Source organism: Muscardinus avellanarius (genome assembly GCF_963383645.1).
Source record: "Muscardinus avellanarius genome assembly, chromosome: 19".
Classification (NCBI taxonomy): domain Eukaryota; kingdom Metazoa; phylum Chordata; class Mammalia; order Rodentia; family Gliridae; genus Muscardinus; species Muscardinus avellanarius.
In genome coordinates, this window is record NC_137805.1 from 22133646 (window position 1) to 22153261 (window position 19616).

Here is a 19616-nt window from a genome sequence, read left to right on the forward strand (position 1 = left end):
GTAAAGGTTCGTTAAGGCCAGGGCCTGGGCCATCTCATGTTCAGTTTCTATCGACTGCTTTCTATTTTCCCCGTGCCTGCGGATCATGGTTTTGTCTGCGTAGCTGTTGATGTGGTTCAGACGTTGGCCGTCGTGGACCACGTGCATAGACTTGCATTCTGCCCCCTTCCTTTGCCGGGATCGGCGCTCGGCTCCTGTGCAGTTCTGAGTGGGTCTGGGGTCAGGCTCTGGTGGGTCCTGGGCGGGCCCTGCTCCTCCAGCGCAGCGCAGGGCCTGCGGGCTGCCCCACGCTCGCCCTTTCCTGTGTGCCGTTCTGTAGCCACCGAGGGTCCTCCGGGCCCACCCGAGCCCAGCAGGTCCTGGTGGGCTGTGCCTTCTTCTGAGTCCTCGCAGCTCTCTCTGCAAACCCGTCTTCTTGTGTTCACTGCTCTTGTGCTCTTTTCAGCCTTCACTTCACTGGGGACGTTTTATTAATTTCTCCTGATTTAGTCACCTCGGTTCTCAGTTCTCAGGATTCCGGTTTGCGTGGTTCTTGCACGGTTCTCTCATTTCCTTGAGTGTCTGGCTTGCCTTGCGATGGACGTCCTGGTGTTGACCTGTTTCTGCCTGGGCTGCTGGGGCTCCTGCGCAGGCAGAGCTCGGGAGCATCTGCGCATGTACTAGGGTGTGCGGCATGCTGGCCCTTTCTGCGTGGCGAGGGTCCTGGGAGTCCATACGGACACCTCAGCCCCGTCCAGTCCTCGGCTCCCCCTGGCCTGGCTCTCGGTGCCCAGACCAGCAGGAGGCACTAGATGGGAGTGGAGTCGGCTGAGAGGCGAGGCAGCTGCCCCTGAGTCAGGCCCGGGCGGGTTTTATTGTTGTTTTCTTTTTTTGTGGGTCTGGGGATGGAACCCAGGGGCATTCGACTTCCAAGCTACACCCCCTGCCCTGTTTATTATTCTTCATTTTGAAACAGGGTCTCATTAAGTTACAAGGGCCTCGCTAAGTAGCTGAGGCTGTCCGCGCACCACAGTCCTCCGGTCTCAGCCTGCCGAGTGCTGGGATCGCACGCGTGCCGCCACGCCCGGCCTGTATGCACTTGTACTGCTTCCCCGTGTCCCTTCTGTGAGCTGCCTTTGGTTCTTTGGCTTTCCAGGAAGGTCTGCTCGTGTTCTTGTGGTCTTTTGGGCATAAGCCTTTGGATGCTCTGGGTCCTGTTTTGCTGGACGCCTCACTCAGTAGGCTTCTGGCCTGGGAGGCTCCAGGGTGGGCCCTGAGGCCTGCAGCCTGCGGCCGGTGCACAGGACACCTTGCTCCCGCTCTGCCTCGCTGACCCAGGACGGCCCCGTGGCCACGTGCAGCAGCCCCTGCTCTCCCACCAACCATTGCGTGTGGCCAGCCTGCTTCATCTGCTTGCTCTGCGCGACCCTGGGCTCACTGCGCCTCCACGAGTGGTGTCCTGCTGGCAGCGCAGGAGGCCGAGGCATTCCCTGGCCGCAGCTCGGTCTCCTCGGCTCGGGCCGGCCTCCAACCTTGTCTGGTGTCGCTCCTGCCCTTAGCACTGTCCTGGGCAGAGCTGGGAGCTGCCTTCCAGCTGTGCCCCGTTGTCCAGTCGCCTTCATCCCTGCTCCCTGGTGTGCCATCTCTCCCCAGAGCTCCTGGCTAGTGCCCATTCCTGCCTGGTCTCCCTTGGCCCTTAGTTCATGCCCTTCTGGGGAAATCTTGTCCCTTGTACTTCTTCTTGGGTTAACTTTTCTCAGTCGACTGATTTTTGGGTTTTATCTGACTTTTGGTGGTACGCCTCTCTGGGGTGTCTGCCATCCTCTGAGCGCAGGGCTCTGAGCACATGGACTCACCTGTGTGCGCCTGCTCTGAGGGATTGGTGGTGCGATGGCACCCTCTGCTGGCAGCAGGGTTGCTGGCACCGAGGCGGCCAGGGCTCACGGAGCAGCGGCAAGGTTGCTGTGCTTGCCGCCTGTGCCCCTTCTGTGCTCCCTGCCACGCCTCTCCGGGGGCTCTGAGCTCCCACAGGGCGGGGCACCTGGCAGTGCGAGAACTGGTGCCTCCTCCAGCCCGAGGGCCCTGTGCCCACAGGGTGGGTAAGGTGGAACCGCGCATGCCAATGTCAGATGGCAGGCTTAGGTCTTCAGGGGGGAGGCGTGATAACGGAGTGGGTGGCGCTTCAGTTTCGAGGCCATCGAGAATGCACTTTGCGAATCTCTCTCCAGCTTCTCTATGGCTGAGTACAATTCCATTGTGGTCTGGACTAGGCTTGTAATCACTGTCTGTGGATGGACACCTGGGCTGGCTAGTGGAAGTCGCGCTGCGCTGAGCACGGACATGCGAGTGTTAGAACACTCTGATTTCCCTTCCTTTGGGAGGATGCTGGTCGTGCTATGGTTCCATTCCCGGTTTACAGAGAACCTTCCCACTGGTCTCTGCAGTGGCCGGGCTAGTTTGCTGGACACCTGGCCCAGCACCCACAGTCCGGAGGGGTTTTGACAAGCCTAGCGAGAGGAGCTGCTGCGCCCCGCGGGTCCCGCACACTTGCGTGTCAGGGAGTGGGTCAGCCGGCCCATCATGCGGCTGGGGTTAGGTTCCCCTGGCTGAGGACGGAGCAGCCACAGGGCTGGGCGGTCAGGACATGGAGTGGCCCTCCTTCGGGAGAAGCGGCAGTCAGCCCGTGGGGTGGGAGCTTGCCCGCCAGGTGGGTGTCCCGAGCACGCGTGTCCTTTTCTACTACCTAAGAAGGATCCAGCTGCCTGTAAAAGCCCCGGACCCGCCAGGACTGTAGTTTCTCGCTCACCGCCACGCTGCTCCGCGTTGGAGCCTGGCATATGGTGAGTCATGGCGTTCTCCTGCCAGGGCCCCGCGCGCCAGCCCCGTGTGCCAGCGGAGGGCCACCCTTGGTTGGTGCCGGCGCCCACTCAGCCAGGCTCCGGCACCGGTTTTGGTGTTATTTACCTTGACTTGACTTAGCACTTTGGTTTTGCTGCTGAAATGAGCACCTTGCCTCTCCCAGCCCTGGTTTTGACTGTTGAACCCGAAAGTACAGATGGACACGCTGGCTGCCTGGTGCTGCCAGGGGGACCCGGCACGGCACTGCCCGGGCTCACATCTGTGGTCAGGCAGAGCCGTTGATGGCCAGGTGGTGGGCGTGGAAACCCGCCTGTGAACGGAGACAAAGACCCAGCCCAGCCCGCCAGCCTGGCGGGGTCCTGGGCCCCCTGGGAGGCGCTCGCTGGGCCTCTTCCTTGCTTGGCCTGTAGCTTCAGGCCCTTCCCGAGAAGCCGCGCTCCTGCTGCCGGCTTGCCGCCACAGCGCCTTCAGACAGACTGTTGACTTGTTCACTCTCATTTTCCTTTTTTGTGGTAGTAAGTATTAAACCCAGAGGTGATCTATCCCAGCCATACCTCCCCTTTTGTTTTGAAACAGGGTCTTGCTAGGTTTCTGAGAGTCTTGCTAAGTTGCTGAGGCTGGTCTTGAATCTGCGATCCTCCCACCTCAGCCTCCTAGTACTGGGGTGACAGATGTGCCCCGCCATGCCCGGCTTCCTCGTTCTTTCTGCTTGATTTTGCACCAGCCCTTTAAAGGGCTCTGCTGTGTACACAAAACTCCTGGAGGCTGCTGTGGGGACGAGGGGACAGCTCCAGGAAAGCATGAGGACTTTCTTCACCTGGAGGAAGTGAGCCCACCATGGCATGGAGGCCGGGCTGACGAGAGAGCACACCTTCCCCACTTGGACTGCCATGCACAAAACGAAACTACAGCCAGCCGTGCCTTCAGACACACCGTGCCCCCGCTGTGCGAGGTGCGCGGGCAGGGAGAATGGTGGACGCAGCCTGCCGGCCACCTCCTCGCCGCGGCTCCCGGGATGCTGGTGGCGGGCAGAGCTCCTTGCCTCTAGTCCTGTGGGCTCAGCGACCTCACCGCAGTGCGTGCCCTGGAATGCTCACAGACAGCGTAACTGCAGGACACAGATGCCCTGCACAGCAGGAGAGGGGAGCGCTGTGCTGGGTCCTACCCTTGGTACCTGGCGGGGCAGCAGACAGAGGCTGTGCTGTGATCAAGCTGCTGGACGCTGCCACTCAGTGGTGACACGGTGCATTGCAGAAACCCACCAGCGTCAGCTCTTGGGAGAGCGAGCGGGGTCGTATCAGCCAGGCAGCGGGGGAACCTGGCCACTGACAGTCGGCCTGCTGAGCCCACCGGTGGCCCTGGGAGTTCAGACCTCGTGCCTCTGCAGCCGGCTGGGATGGTGCGGCCCTGGGTGGCGTGGGGTATGGACCGAGGCCCCACTACTCAGCCACGTGCGCAGGTGGTCTCTGCCCTCCCTCCCGCCCAGGCCAAGTGAGTCCTGGGCATCTGCGCTTACCCAGATGGTGGTGAGCCGAGCGTGTGCCTTGGAGCGGCCTCTCGTCTTCGCCTGCCACCCCGTTGGGGACCGCAGTCGAGCTCCAGCCGCAGGCCCGCGGGGAGGAGCCTGTGCCTGGCGGGTGCCCAGGGCGCCCTCCCCTCCCGCGCGCGGCAGCCTTTGAGCGCCACTAACGCAGCTTCTTTCTTGTCACCAGGGCTCGGGCCCCGGCGCGGCAGTCCCCGGAAGCTCCGGCGTGGGAGCCCCCCGGCAGTTCACGCGGCAGCGAATCACGCGGGTCAACCTCAGGGACCTCATATTTTGCTTAGAAAACGAGCGCGAGACAAGCCATTCACTGCTGCTCTACAAAGCACTCCTCAAGTGACGCCGCGCCGCCGCCCCGCTTTTCTATGTTTGCAGACGACGCCTTTTTGTAACAAGCCAATGGGATATTGTTCAAAACAGCCACCTCTTTACGATGGACAGTTTTATATTCCTGTTTCTAAATCAGCTCTCAGTGTGGAAGAACACCCGTTTCAGTAGCAGAGAGGACACAAAGGCCTGTGGATACTCGTAGGGGACGACTGAGCCCAGACTCATCCTTGATCGTGTGGCCTTCTTGCCAAACAAGCCATATATAAAGACTGACGGAACCGGTTAGCAAATAACTACTGCCCTCTGTCAACTTGTAGCAGTTTCCACATTATTTGTGAATTTCAGTTTAGTTCAACTAACTTCCTCTGTAGGTGTATGTCTACAGCCGATGACCTCATTTCACCTGTTTTATTTTTGTAAGTCAGTTGGCTAAGCAAACTGATTTTTAGACTATTTATCTCCCCCTCCCCGCGCGCCCCTCCAGGAGCACGCAGCCGTGCGTGTGGCGCGGAGGCGATCACAGTTCACACAGGAGCAGAGGCAGGCGCCCGCCGCGGCCCGAGCGCGCGCTCAGCATCTGTACAGCGCGTTTGATTGCTACAGTTTGTGAAGCTGTAAAGTTAAGGAGAAATGAGACCCTTTTCAGCATAAATATATTTTACTTGCACTGTGTTTTTTAGCTCAAAGTGAAAACTTAGATTAAATAAAATCAAAGTTGAGAAGAATCATCAAAAAGACTGTTTCTCAGTGTGAATCAAGTGTTGAAAAATGGTTGGTGTATTTTGTCAGTAATTGTACATAATTTTTGGCACATAACATAAAATGGCTATGTAAACTACAATTATTTTGCTAAGACTGTATGCAGGCTGTGGGCAACTTACAGACGCCCAGAGCAAAGCCCCTTCTTTGTACCTATTTTTTTATTACAAATATACTAATTGGTTCTTTATATTTTCAGAGGTTATTGTATTAAATTGTCTATTGATAGTACTTTTATGATTGTAAATACTTTGGCTTCTCCGTGTGAATTCTCACGTTAGATTTTAATTCGCGCGTGTGAACTGAACGCTGATCAGTATTTTTTATCAACACCTGAGAACTGTTACACCTTTTATTTTATCTTTTAGAAAATCCCTGTCTTTCCATTTTTTCATGTAAATTTTGCACAGTTACTTGTTCATATGTAAATATTTTACTTTCAAAAATGAAGTTTTTAATTGCTATTGTTTTATATAGGATTGAAAGAAAATTAACTCCTTTATTAAAAACAAATCTATCTGTATCTGTTTTGCCTGTTCTTTGGCTTCCTAGTTTTTGATGACACTGATGGACACTCAGCTCTGGTCCTGCTCCTTGGGTGTCTGAGCCCCAGGTCCAGTGAATCCAGTGGAAATAGTTTTCTGAGGACACAGGTTCCGGCCGCCCGGTGGGCCGGAGCCAAGCTTCACCCATCTCAGCGGCTGGGGCTCCCCTGCTGGGCCTCACCTGGGCAGCGCCCACACAGAAGCCCGGCCCTGGAGCAGCCCAGTGTGAGGGGCTCTGTCACTTGGTTCACAGGTTGGTCCTGGGATCCTAGTCCTGGTGGCACAGGGGGGGCTCTCCCGTGTCCATCGAAGCACCAGTGGTCCTCTGACTGTGGTGCGTCCCCAAGTGGGACTGCCACTGTGCCCGGCATGGCGGCCTGTGCCAGCCACTTTGGAAGCAGCGCTGTCTCCTCCCGTTGTCGTGGTCTCTGAGGCTGTGGTGACAAGGGTCCCAGCCAGGAGCCTGGGAACAGCCCTCAGCCTCCAGTCCTGGAGGCCAGAGGCCTGAGGTCCAGCTGTGGCAAGGCGGGCTTCTGAGGCTGCTGGCCCCTGCTCTGTTCCTGGCATGTAGAAGCAGTGCCCTGTCTGCCCGCACCCCACCTGGTGCGCCACCGGAGCCCCCCTTTTGGCCAGGACGCCAGTCATACTTGGCTCAGCCGAATGACCTCATGTAGTTTGACCATCTCTGTAGAGGCCTGTCAAAAGTGCAGTCACGTTTTGAGGTCCTGGGGTCAGGGTTCCGTCATAACTTGTGAGAGGGGCACAGTTCAGCCCATAGCACCGTGCACTGGGCAGCGGGAGAGACGAGGCCCAGTTTAGCAAGAGCAGGAATCGTAGCGGGCAGTTTCCGGTCTTCCTGCTCGTGGCTGTATCTAGGTCAGTTGGTCTATTAGGCCATGCCCACACTTTCTAGCCATGACTAATACTTTGCTTTCTCTTAAGTTCTTGGCCCGAAATACACTGGTTCACTTAGTAAGGGACACTAGTGCCAGGAAGTCAGCACCTTGGACAGCTCCCGGAGCTCAGGCTGGCCAGGAGGGCCTGGTGTGTGTCTGGGTGTGGGCAGGCCTGTGCTCCTTCTCAACTGACTCCACCCAGCCCCCTTCACTCTCCTTGCAGGTGAGTGTTGGTGTCTGGCTGGGCAGCTACGGCCATGGGCAGCTGGTCTGCCTTGTGTCCCTGGGACAGAGGACAGCACTCTGTTCACTGAAGGGACCTAAAAGGGTCCCTGCCTCCAGGCCAGTCAGCCTTCTGCCCCAGAGCTGGGGCAACGGGCCTTACAGGAGCACCTCATGCCCAGCCCCTCTGAGCCTTGCCCCAGGAGGCCTCATCCCAGGAGGCTGATTCAGGAGCACCCTCCCTCACTGCCTGTCCTGGCCACACCAGGTGCCTAATTGTGAATGTAATTAGCTGCTCAGCACCCTCAAAATTAGCAAGTGGCTAATTGTGCTTGCAATTATCAGCTGCACCCGTAATTAACCAAGTGAGTGACTTTTTGTTATGCAAGTTATCGTGGCTGCAGATTTGTGCCTAAGAAAAGGGGTGGAGGGTGGGTCCTTGCTCTGGGGGCTGTGGTGGGGCTCTGGCTGGGGCAGGCTCGCCCGCAGGCCAACTGAGATGAGTGCTGAGCCAGGTCCAGGTGCCACGGGGAGAGAGGTGGCTGGGAGGACTGGGCTGGGGTGCCCGGGGTGGGGGCAGCTGGGGGCAGGGGCTGCCCTCTCGCCCTCCCCTCCCCAGTTTCCCATTTAGGTAGGGGTGGGGGCTGGCCCACTACTGGTGCTGGCCCTCGGGGCTTAGGGCATCCGCCCCCTGGCCGTCCGGAGGAGGAAGGTGCAGGAAGGAAGCTGCCAGCGCACGCACGTCCTGGCTGCTTGGGCCACTGGTCACTGCGCCATTGACCAGCCTGCGGCCCGAGGCTACAACAGCGGCCCAGCTTCCGAATCTGAGGCAGACAGGAATGACCTGGCCGAGGACTGGGTAGTGTGGACAGCATCTATAATCCCAGGGCTTGGGAGCCTAAGACAGGAAGTGTGGCTGGTGGGCCGGTTAGTGGGGATGGTGGGCTGGTTAGTGGGGATAGTGGGCCGTTAGTGTGGATGACCTATTGGTTAGTGTAGTTATGGGCTGGTTAGTGTAGATGGTGGGCTGGGTAGTGTGGGTGATGTGCTTTCGGTACAGATGATGGGTCGGTTAGTGTGGATGACCTATTGGTTAGTGTAGTGATGGGTTGGTTAGTGTTGATGACATACTGGTTAGTGTAGTGATGGGTTGGTTAGTGTGGATGACATACTGGTTAGTGTAGTGATGGGTTGGTTAGTGTGGATGACCTATTGGTTAGTGTAGTGATGGGTTGGTTAGTGTGGATGACCTATTGGTTAGTGTGATGATGGGTTGGTTAGTGCTGATGACATACTGGTTAGTGTAGTGATGGGTTGGTTAGTGTAGATGATCTATTGGTTAGTGTAGTGATGGGTTGGTTAGTGTGGATGACCTGTTGGTTAGTGTGATGATGGGTTGGTTAGTGTGATGACATACTGGTTAGTGCAGGTTATGGGTTGGCTTCCTGGCCTATTGTGTGGCTGTGATACTGTAACAAGATACCTGATACTGGGTTATTTATCAAGGAAGTTGCTGGGCATGGCAGCACATGCCTATAATCCCAGTACTTGGGAGGCTGAGGGAAGACGCAGGTTTGAGGCCAACCTTAGAAATGAGCAAGACGCTCAGCAGCTTAGACCCTCCTTCAAGACAAAGAGTAGAGAGGGCTGGGGTGTAGTTCAGAGGGAGAAGGCCTTGGGCTCAACCCCAGAACCACTCACGCAAAACTAAAAATAAATAAATAAAATAATAGTTAAGTTAAAGCTGAGCATAGTGGTGCATGCCTGTAATGCCAGCACTTGGGGGGCTGAGACAGGAGGATTAAGGTTCAAGGCCAGCCTCAGCAAGTAGCAAGGCCCTGCTTCCTGTGTGGGAAGCGCTGCCCTCAGGGCATCATACTGGGGGACCATGGACTGCGTCCCCTTCCCTGGGTAGGACAAGGTCGAGACGCAGCCTCTTCTCTGCCCTCTGGGTATCAGTGGTGACGCCTCGCTTTGGAGGCCCAGGTGACGTGAGCTGTGGGTGGGAGAGGGCCAGGCCACTCCACCTGCTCAGGCTGAATCGACACGGGGTCACCGAGGTGACGTGCCCCTGGACGATGCTGAGGCCATGGTGGCCAGTGTCCTGCTGAGTATCCCAGGAGGTGCCATGTGTCCTGCCTGGGAGAGGGGAGAAGGCAGGAAGCGGGCCTTGAGGCACCTCAGAGTGGGCGGAGCTGCCCCATGGGCTGGGGGGCGCAGGGGTGGGACACACATGGCCCTGGCCCCGGCGGACCGGCTCTGGGTTTGACTGTTACCTGCTGATGCCAGCTCTGGCCGGGGAGGGTTTGCACTGAGGAGCGGCCCTGGCCAGAGGCACGAGCTGTGTGTGTGTGCCTCTGGAGCCTTGCTGGGCTGTGCTCCCAGGGAGGAGGGATCTACGGTGCCCCAGGGGCTGTGTGCGCACCCCTTCGGACCACGGTCTGCCTCCGGCCCTTCCCAGGCCTGCAGTGGCATGGGTTGGTCCCCCCCCCCGCCATTACTGGGGATTGGAGGTGCTCAGTACCACTCACAGTACCACTGAGCCAGCCTTTTGATTTTGTTTTGATAGGGTTTCTCCCAGTTGCCCCGGTTTGCCTTGGACTTAGGATCCTCCTGTCTCAGCCTCCCCGGTCGCCATACCCTGCTGGAGATAAGGTTTTACGAGGTGGGTCCATCTGAAGACCCGAGGGATGCTGCGGTAGTGTAGGTGGAAGCGAAGCCGGGCCCGGGGTGTGCGGGCCCGCAGGTGCTGGGCACTGTGGGGCAGAGCTGGTAGAGGGACGGAAGGGAGACAGCCCGCTGTGGGTCTGCGCCGGGATCCTTCTTTGCTGCCAGATACCGGCTTCAAGAAGTGTGAGAAAGACCCAGCTTTCCATGGTGCACAGAGGCTGACTTACTGCCAAAGTATAAGGGGGGGAGGCTATTTTGTTTAATTTTTAGCTTGGTTTATAATTTCTGAAAATATTTTATTTTGTGGTACTGAGGATTGAACCCAGGGATATTCTACTTCCAAGCTATACCCCTGGCCCTATTTTTTTTAATTCTTTATTTTGAAACAGGGTCTCACTAAGTTGCAGAGGGCCTCAGTGTGTGCCACCACGCCCAGATCTTTTTTTTTTTTTGGTGCTACTGGGGTATTGAATCCAGGGACATTCTACCTCTGAGCTACAGTCCTAGACCTATTTTATTTATTTATTTATTTATTTGGAAACATGGTCAAAGTTATAAAAGGCCTCACTAAATTTCTGAGGCTGCCTGCAAACCTGGGATCCTTCTGTCTCAGCCTCCCAAGTACTGGGACTACAAGTGAGTGCCACCACGCCTGGCTTATTATTATTGTTGTTATTATTTCTTTTCTTCAATAAGCTTCAGAGGGCCTTGTTAAGTTGCTGAGGCTGGCTTTGAACCCACGATCCTCCTTTCTTAGCCTCCCAAGTACTGGGATGACAACTCTGTTCTCTCCAAGGTAAAAAGTTGGGGGAAGGGAGTCTCCATTTCCATTGATGCTAAAAGGAAAAATATCGAATATCAAACCAGAGTCTCCTGTGCACAGAGCACCTGTGGCTGGCTCACGGCACTCACCACGCCTGGCTTGGTCTGAAAACTTCCAAACAATTGCACAGAGGACCTGTGGGCCCGACTTCACCCATCCCTGTCTTCCCAGAACCTGGACAGTGCCTGGGATTAACCTGGCGTTTGCGTGTTGGATCCCACTGCTGACAGCAGTTTCCCCTGCTCATTGCCAGCTGCCCGAACACCATCAGCTCCCCGGGCACGTGGAAGAAAAACAAGGCAGGCTGAGGCCGACTTCTCAAAAGGGGACTTTATTCACTCCTGTGGAGCTGCGTGCCGACGCCCGACTCCACTCCAGCACGCGACAAGTCTGCAAAGCTGCTATTCCGCTCAGAACCAAGACCGTCTGGCACTAAAAACACACTGAAAACATTGACTCTCTTCCCTTTTTTTTTTCCTTTTTTTTTTTTCGGTACAAAATGATACAAACAACAATACAAAATAGTTGTGCTGTTGACGATTACAAAAAAAGTTGGAACGTTTGTCTAACCGCGCAGCGCTCAGAGTTGCAGTGTGGGGACATCATACTTCAGTATCTTTCCTGAAACAACCACGGTCATGCGGGCTGCTACACATTTTGTCCGTTTTTTTCAGAAAGAAACATGCAAAACGAAAATAGAATGAAAACAGGGAGAGAAAGCAAAGGTAGAATGCGTTCCGAGTATACACAGAGGTGGTCCCCGGCCCGGCGGTGTGGAGCAGTGCCAGCGTGTGCACGTTGCCGTGAGCCAGCCACAGGTGCTCTGTGCACGGGAGATTCTGGTTTGATATTTGGTGTTTTTCCTTTTACCATCAGTGGAAATGGAGACTCCCTTCCCCCAACTTTTTACCTTGGAGAGAACAGAGTTGTCATCTCAGTGGACCACGTAATCACGCTAGGGAGACAGGCCTTTCCGAGGACCTGCTGGCGGGCCACATCTGAGGCTTCGGTGGCGGGAGGCCTGACATTTTGGATGTGCCGAATGACAGGAAAGAGAAAGCCTGCTGCTTAGTAGATGGGGTGCCGAAGCCGGCCAAGGCCGGGGTGTTCTCGATCCCGTCCTGCACCGTGGCTGTCTCTTGTTTGCAGAAGGGAAACTCCCTAAAGAAACCAAACCATAGCCCTGCACGCTGCCAGCACCACCCTCGGGCCTCCGCCGGCCGAGCCCTGACCACAGACACCCTCGGGCCTCTGCCGGTCGAGCCCCTGACCACAGACACCCTCGGGCCTCCGCCGGCCGAGCCCCTGACCACAGACACGTTGTATCTACAAACTACAGAAGAGAGACGTTTGACACTGTTTGTACGCTTGCTAATGCTAACGCGTTGGCCTCAGGATGCAGTTCCGAGATGGAGCCGGTGTGGGAACCCCACTTTTCTCTGTCCCCTGGGGCTAACTGGAGTGTGGGATTAAAGGGCAAAGCTGTCCAGCTGTCACGAGAAGCCCCCATGGACACCCCTCCAGCTGGTGCCATGGCCTCAGCCTGTAGGAGTTAGGGGAAAACGCAAAAGCCCTGGCAGTAAGAGGGAGCGAGAGGCTGGGGAGAGGAGGGTGAGGCGCCACGCTGCCTGGAAGCCAGCAGGATCTGTCCGGGACTCCAGGAGGCCTGGGGACTTAGGGAAAAGAGTTCCTGGCTGCCCAGGCTCCCAGCCACATGCAGACTTCAAAATCCACATTGCGTTCCTGGGCTCAGAACTTCCATCGAAGGGCGACCTGTCCAAGAAACAAAACCAGAAAATTCCAGCCCTCAGGCCCCCCAGGCCTGACCCACAGCCATCTCTCCAGTGGCCCCGCCCCACACACTCAGGACCATCCTCATTGGTTGTGGGCCCAGGGCAATTTGCATAGCACAGCTAGGGCTTGGGAACACCTCACCTGCGGGCCCACACCCTGGACCGGCTGAGGGCGAGGGGGCTCTGAGAAGGACGTGTGGCCGTCCAGCCTTCCCCAGGCAGCATGGGAGGGCAGAACAGACAGAACAGCTTCTAGCCCAGCTCAACTCTGAGGAGGCTGAGGTGGGGAAGAGTTTGGCTCCAGAAGAGAAAACCCTGACGTCCAATGGGACACGCCCATGGCTTGGGCCCAAGGAGTCCGCTCGGGTTGTGTCTCTGAGGCCAAGCTGTTTAGAAGGGGATTACTGTAATGATAGGGAGAGACCAGGGAGAGACCCGAGGCCTTGGGTGTCCAATACGCTGTCCCTGGCACTCCCAGCCCCCCTTTCAAGCCCCTCTGGACCTGTGGGCTGGGATTCCATGAGGTCTTGTCAGTACCAGGACCGACCGTCTCTCCCCAAGGGCTGCCCCCACCCCGCGTCCTCCCCACTTCTGTTGCCCTCACCCTCCTCCTGGGGAGCACAAGACGGCTGGCCACGCCCGGGCCGCCCTCGAGGGCCTGCCTGCTGCCCCGGCCCAGAAGTCCCTGCACCCAGATAGAGATGCCCACGACTGTTTCCTCTTCCTGTTAAAGGGCAGCTGTGTTCCCCACCCGGGGGGCGCTTACAGCATGACCTTTTTGGTGTCCTATAGAACTGACCACCCCATCCAGTCTGGCCGGAGTCTGGCTACCCACGGAGAGAGTAACCCCAGCTCTGGAGGGACAGTAGCCACGCAGCACAGACGTGGGCTGAAGGAAGGGACTGTCTGGTTTCGGGCGTGTGTAGGCAGAGGTGTCTGTGGGCAGACGAGTACAGCGAGACCGCTGCCCACTTGAGCAGGTCCTCGCCATCCACAGGAGTTCACAGGTGTCAGGCAGGAGCTCAGTCAGCAGGCCGTGGAGGCCAGGGGCTGCTGGGGCACACGGCGTGCCCTATCGCCAAAGGGCAGCCAGTCTCCAGCTGCAGGGGCTTGCGTCTCTCTGCCATCTGCGAGGCCCCAGGGTGGCCGGTGTCAGGAGTATTTGGGGGCTCAGGCTGAGGCCTGTTCACTGGGCCTTCAACTGGGCCCTTGGCGTCCTGCCCTCAGGGGTGGGGACATCGTGCAGGGTCCTGCAGGACACTGTGGCTTCTTGCGTGTGTCCTGTCCGGGACGGAGGGCGAAGGAACCTCACTGGCGTTGGGGGTGACAGCTGGCCCAGAGGGAGCCCTTCTCGTGGACTGGGGGTTGTTAGGATGGCCAGGGGCAGAGAGGGGGAGCATCGTGGACGGTCCCCGGGATGCCCGCTGTCCCAGCTATTTACAGCATCTGGGAGAGGCGGGGCCGCCGCGGATGCAGGTTAAGGCCAGAGCCACGCGCCTGGCATTGGCAGTCAAGGCTTGCCCATCCTGGGGCTTCTGCTGCCCAAAGCCCCGGCCTCACCGCTGGCCACGAGAAGCCCCCGGGGGCCCAGGAGCCCTGGCTGAGTACAGCAGAGGCTGCTGGGATTTGGACCCCAAGCACTTCCCAAATGGGTACTTTCTTTTTCTTAATAAAAGACCAAAAGCAGCGGGGCTGGCTGGGCGCCGGGGCTGGGGAGGGGACTTGGGCCGTCCCTGCTTCAGTCACTCCTGAGTTTAGGGGATCTGACACTTGTACCAAAAGGCACTTTCGTTTTTTGTTTTTGTTTTTAAACAGTGCTCTGTTCTCGGGGATTCGGGTTGGGACAGTGCCTCCGCTCTCCCTCCGCGGTGGGTGGCGACTGAGGAGGTGGGCGTCTGGTGGCCAGTGTTCATGCTAGACAGCCCCACGCAGGGAGGGCGGGGCAGGGAAGGGCGGACGCCAGAGCTCCCGGCTCGGCTCCGAGCGCTGTTCTCTGGTTTCAGTCCGAGGACGGGGGGCCAGGCTAGTCCTCCTCGCCGCCCCCGTACATGTCCGCCAGTTTCTTGAACCGGGGTCCCCAGTCGTTCAGATAGTCGTAGTCCTGGTCCCCGGAGCTGGTCGAGTTCAGGGAGCTGACGGAGCCTGCCGTGGACCCGCTCCCCTCGTAGTCAAAGACCAGCAGGGAGTCGTAGGGGGGCGCCGTGGGGTCGTTGTCAGCTGCCCGAAGTCCCTGGGGTAACACAGACCCTGGGGTTAGGGCGGAGGGCTGTGTTGTCACACCCGGGGCCTGATTAACCCAAGGATCCCCAGAAAAGGAGGTGGCGGCAGGAGGGTGGAGCTCCAGGACCTTGCATTCAGTGGACGTCTAATAAGTGCCCCCTGCATTTACCTGGGGGCGTTAAGATCCACGCAGGGAAGTCTCTTTATAAGAAGGGGATGCGGAGGAGTTGACGGTGGCAAACTCAGATACCAGCCGAGGCCACACCAACGAGCAGGAGGCGGGAGGGCTGGGTGGGGCCTGCGGCTAGAGGGCGGCCCTCCGAGGGGACTGTCTTCTCCACCTCCGCTGACCTGGCCTTAAGGGGACATGGTTCAGGGTGGCCCCTGAAGCCAGAAATTGAAAGGGGCTGAACTAGATACCCCATGAACAAAACTTGGCCCCCGCAGGTGTCGGAGGTGACGCCGTTACTTTAACGCTCCTTGGGCTTCTCCATGGTGGCCATGATCGCCAGCGACCACCGGGTGGACGCCACCCAGCACCCTTGCCCACGCTGTTCCGTGGGAGGGAGCCTGGCGTCTGCGGTGGGCTCTCCGCTCCTCTCCTCCCCACTGTCCCAGCGCTCCGTGGGCACCACCTGCTTCCAGTGGTGTCCGAGTCTGTCTTTGGGAAGCCCAAAGACTGGAAACTAAGTCCAAGGAGAGCTCTGGACACCCTGGGGAGACACCCGTGGATCTTCGCCTGCCTACCCAGGAGAAACTGGAGTTTGCAATGATAGTGGGGCCACCAGGCACACCCCAGCACCCTCGTGGGGCCAACGGGCTATGGGCCTGGGCCCCGCCTTGCTGCCCACCCGCTGCTCCTGACGAGGCTGGCGGACGTACTGCCCATTGGGCATCAGGGTTCCCTCAGAGGCCGGGAAGGCTGTGGCCAGCAGCCTAGGCTGGGGCTGAGATTAGGGCTTGAGGGGCCACTGTGCGCAGAGCCTCGGCCCCCTCCAGCCCCCTACGGAGAACGGTTCTTACTGCTGCGCCTGCAAGAGGCTAAGGCAGCTGGTCTGCAGGGCCCCACAGCGGGAGGCCAGGCCGGCCTCCAACCCAGGCCACAGGCCTCCTCACCCTGCACAACTCCTGATTGCGTGTATTCAGAGGGTTTTGTTTTTAGAGGCGTCACCATGCTGGGGGCCCTCCCACTGCCAGAGGCACCCACCTCGTTGATGAAGTCCCCGATGTCGCCTGGGTGGGGCACCACGGGCCTGACTGGGTACTGGGGCTCGGCGCCCACCGGCCGCTCATCCACCCGCCGCACCCCAGGGGCCTTGCTCAGGACGTGCTCCATGGCTTCGGGCTGCTGCAGCTGGCTGAGGTCGTAGTCCTGGGGGTGGGGGCCAAGAGAGTCAGGGAGACCGTACTTACGGGTGGAGGCACCAGACCGGCACGGAGGACCCCCGATCGCACCCGCGTCGGGCCGTCGCCTGCCCCGTGCCCACGAGCTGTGCCGCTCCGTGCCCTGCTGCTGCCTGGTCTCCCGATTGGGGCCGTGCGCAGTGCCTTGCTGCCTGGCACCCCAGTGGGCCCCTGCTGCGCTGCTCGACCACCAAGCACACCCTGTGGGCCCTGGGAGCTCGCAGTGGGAGGGCTGGGCTGTAGTCATCCTGTAGTCCACCCGCCCTGGGCCACGGCGGCCACTGGGAGTGTCAGGCAGGGGCGTCATGTCCCAGCAGCCTCCCATCCAGAGCGCAGGGCAGCACTGGGCTGGGGCTGGAGGCTGGAGGGAAGGAGGGAGAGGACGGGGAGGACACGGGTGCAGGTGCGCTGCCCGCCCAGGCTGACGGGCAGGGCGGGCGGGTCTCTGTGCGCCTCCACACTAGGGGAGAGGCCGGCGTCACCTGGTCCTCCTCGCCGCCGCCTTCCTCGTCGTACTTGAGGATGTTGTCACGTACGTCGTCCTCGGGGTCGATGAGCAACTGCTTCGTGTGCCGCTCCTTCTCCCGCCGCTTCATCCACGCGACAAAGAGCAGGACCATGGCTGTGGGGGGCGCTCCGTGAGCGGGCGTGTGCGTGCCTGTGTGTGCCGGTGCACGTGGGCGGCTCGTAAGCACGTGTGACTGGACGCACGCATCTAAGCCTGCCTGTGCACGTGTATATATGCACACCAGCATTTAAACATGCAGACTGGTGCATGGCCATGGTATATGCCCTCGTGTGTGCACGTGTGTACCCAGGCTCACGTGTCTGCACACGTCTCTGTGGCCTGTGTCTTGCCTCATGTATGTCTGTGCATGCTCATGTGTTTAGGTGTTGGCATGAGCAAACACATGCATTTGTGCATGCGTGCTTACATGTGTGCAATGTGCACACACAGGTGTGTGTGTTGGCACATGTAGGTGTGCATGTGTGCCTGGGCCCGTGTGTGTGTGTGTGGGTATGTGTGTGTGTGCGCACTTTCCCAGTCAGACCTTGGCCAGCTCAGCCCCTCCATATCCCACTCACTGCCCAGGGACTAGAGTCCGAAGACATTTATCTCCAGGGGCCCCTCGGTGTCTAGGGTTTGGCTCTCCCCCTGGGTACCAGAATCCATGGATGCTCAACCCCTATACACAATGTTTAGGTCCTACACATATCCTCCTGCGCGTTTTTAAATAATCTCTAAACGATTTATAATACCTGATACAATGTAAATGCTAGCCAAGTAGTTTTTACATGGTATTGTCCAGGGCCTAATGTCAAGAAAATAATAGGCCATAAATGTTCAGCAGAGACACAAATACTTTCCTGAATATTCAAAATCTGTGGTTGTCGGAATCCACAGATGGGAACTCGTGAATACAGAGGACCAGCTGTGCTCCCTCATGGGGCTGTTTCAGCTCCCCACATAAAGATGTCCATCATATCGACAGAGGCTACCCAGGTAAGCCTTGGACAAGAAGGCCAGCATTCCGAGAACGCTCCGGGGACATGGATCCGGAAGTGGAGGGGCGGCCTCAGCAGTCCTTGCGTTCTCCAGTCCTTGGGTGCAGGAGGCCAGTGTGGCCTGAAGCCTGGCTCGGCCCATTCCAGCACGTAGCAGGGACTCTCTGGCTTGGGCCAATGTGGACAAGGGCAGCCAAGCCCTCTGCTTGCCCACCTGTCCTCTATCACTAGCTCAGGGCAACTGGCCTGGTGGAAGGATGGAACATTTGGGTTCATTTCTAAGCATCCTTCCTCTGTCCCCACAGCCCTCCTGTGCTTCTGGGAAATGCTAGAAACTACTGGAGCATAAGACTTGGGTGGAGCCAGTGAGCACATTCTATTCCCTGGTGGGTGATTGGCTCCAATGTGTGCACGTGACCCAAGCCAGTCCAATCAGAAAGAGTCCTGGAACTGTGGATGGGCTAATGCTAGGCAGGGTCCTCTGTCACCCAGAATCCACGCAGAGCTTCCCGCAGGCATCTTAGGCCCACCAGGGAGTTGGCTGTAGGTGCAGGGGCTCTGGGGGCAGAGCAGGAGATGGGAAGGGGATCACCTGGAGATGCCTGAGCTGCTGGCCCTGGCTGGCCCTCAACCCACTGCACAGGAACAGGAGGCCCCAATGTCCTTTATCATCTAGACCAGCTCGGTGGATGGGTTCCCGGAAGGCCCCCGGCGCCCAGGTGGGGCTGGCTGATAGGCCAAGCTGCAGCTTCCCCCGGCCCTCCCGGCCCTCCCCGCCCTCCTGGGGCAGAGCAGCCTTCTCCTCCCCACAGAGCCCCGGCCCTCTGCCACACTCACTCAGCAGGATGACGATGCAGATAAGAATGGCCACAATGGCGCCTGTGCCCAGCCCGGCTGCCGCCACCGCGCCCACAGCACTGCAGTCGCCGTTCTCGTCACACGGGCACACCTTGACCTTGATGATGGACGCGTTGGACAGGGGAGGGTTCCCAGAGTCCGTGACAATGATGGGGACGTCGTACACTCCGGCCTCCAGGTACAGGATGCGCAGGCTGAGCTGGGCGTAGTCACCTGGGACGGAGAAACGGACACTTAACAGAAGGCCGGGCTCCTTTCCATGCAAGACTCAGGGAGACCATGTCACCTGGCAGGGAAGCTGGGACGTCCATCTGGTTACACACACACACACACACACACACACACACACACACACACACGCACACTACACCCCACCCCAGGTTAAAGGCTTCGGCAATGCAGCCAGGTGTGGTGGTGGTCGCCTGTAATATTGGTACTTGGGAGGCTAAGAGAGAAGGATCGCGGTTCACGGCCAGCCTCAGCAACTTAGCAGGATCCTGTTTCAAAATAAAAATAAAGCTGGGCATGGTAGCGCATGCTTGCAATCCTAGTACTTGGGAGGCTGAGACAGGTGGATTGCAGGTTCGTGGCCAGCCTCAGCTGCTTAGTGAGGCCCTCTGCAACTTAGTGAGACCCTGTTTCAAAATAAAGAATGAAAAATAGGGCTGGGGGTGTAGCTTGGAGGTAGAATGCCCCTGAGTTTCATCCCCAGTACCACAAATAAATAAATAAATAAATAAATAAATAAATAAATAATAAATAAAATAAATAAGGCTGGGGGAGCGGGGTGTGGTGGCGCACGCTTGTAATCCCAGCCTTCGGGAGGCTGAGACCAGAGGATCGCGGTTCACGGCCAGCCTCAGCTACTTAGTGAGGCCCTCTGAAATTCAGTGAGACCCTGTTTCAAAATAAAGAATAAAAAAAATAGGGCAGGGGGTGTAGCTCAGAGGTCGAATGCCCCTGGGTTCCATCCCCAGATCCAGACCCCCCCCACACACAAATAAATAAAAAGAATCCGGGGGAGGGGGTAAGCTCAGAGGTAGAGCACCCTTGGGTTCGATCCCAATACCAGATCACGCACACAATTGGCAGTGCAAGCAGAAGGCACCTGCAGCGTGCAGGGTGGAGAAGCGGTCCCTGAACGTATAGTTTTATCAGATCAATACATCAAATCAATTAGGGAAAAAATCTCCTTACAGAAAAATAGGCAAA

At 57.9% G+C, this 19616-nt stretch overlaps 2 protein-coding genes across 2 annotated transcripts in view; one reads left to right on the forward strand and one right to left on the reverse strand.

The window, feature by feature from the left end:
• The window catches only part of TAF4 (TATA-box binding protein associated factor 4), a gene marked incomplete at both ends in the record, with an annotated part of 56025 nt that extends 51307 nt beyond the window's left edge, over positions 1 to 4718 (forward strand). The window contains one exon of the mRNA XM_080716583.1: positions 4551 to 4718. Coding sequence (XP_080572709.1) covers positions 4551 to 4718 — 168 coding nt within the window. The remainder of the gene's footprint in view (positions 1 to 4550) is intronic.
• Positions 4719 to 14439: 9721 nt separating this feature from the next.
• The window catches only part of CDH4 (cadherin 4), a gene marked incomplete at both ends in the record, with an annotated part of 448166 nt that continues 442989 nt past the window's right edge, over positions 14440 to 19616 (reverse strand). Inside the window, 4 exons of the mRNA XM_080716474.1 lie at positions 14440 to 14646; positions 15844 to 16008; positions 16523 to 16662; positions 18384 to 18617. Coding sequence (XP_080572600.1) covers positions 14440 to 14646; positions 15844 to 16008; positions 16523 to 16662; positions 18384 to 18617 — 746 coding nt within the window. The remainder of the gene's footprint in view (positions 14647 to 15843; positions 16009 to 16522; positions 16663 to 18383; positions 18618 to 19616) is intronic.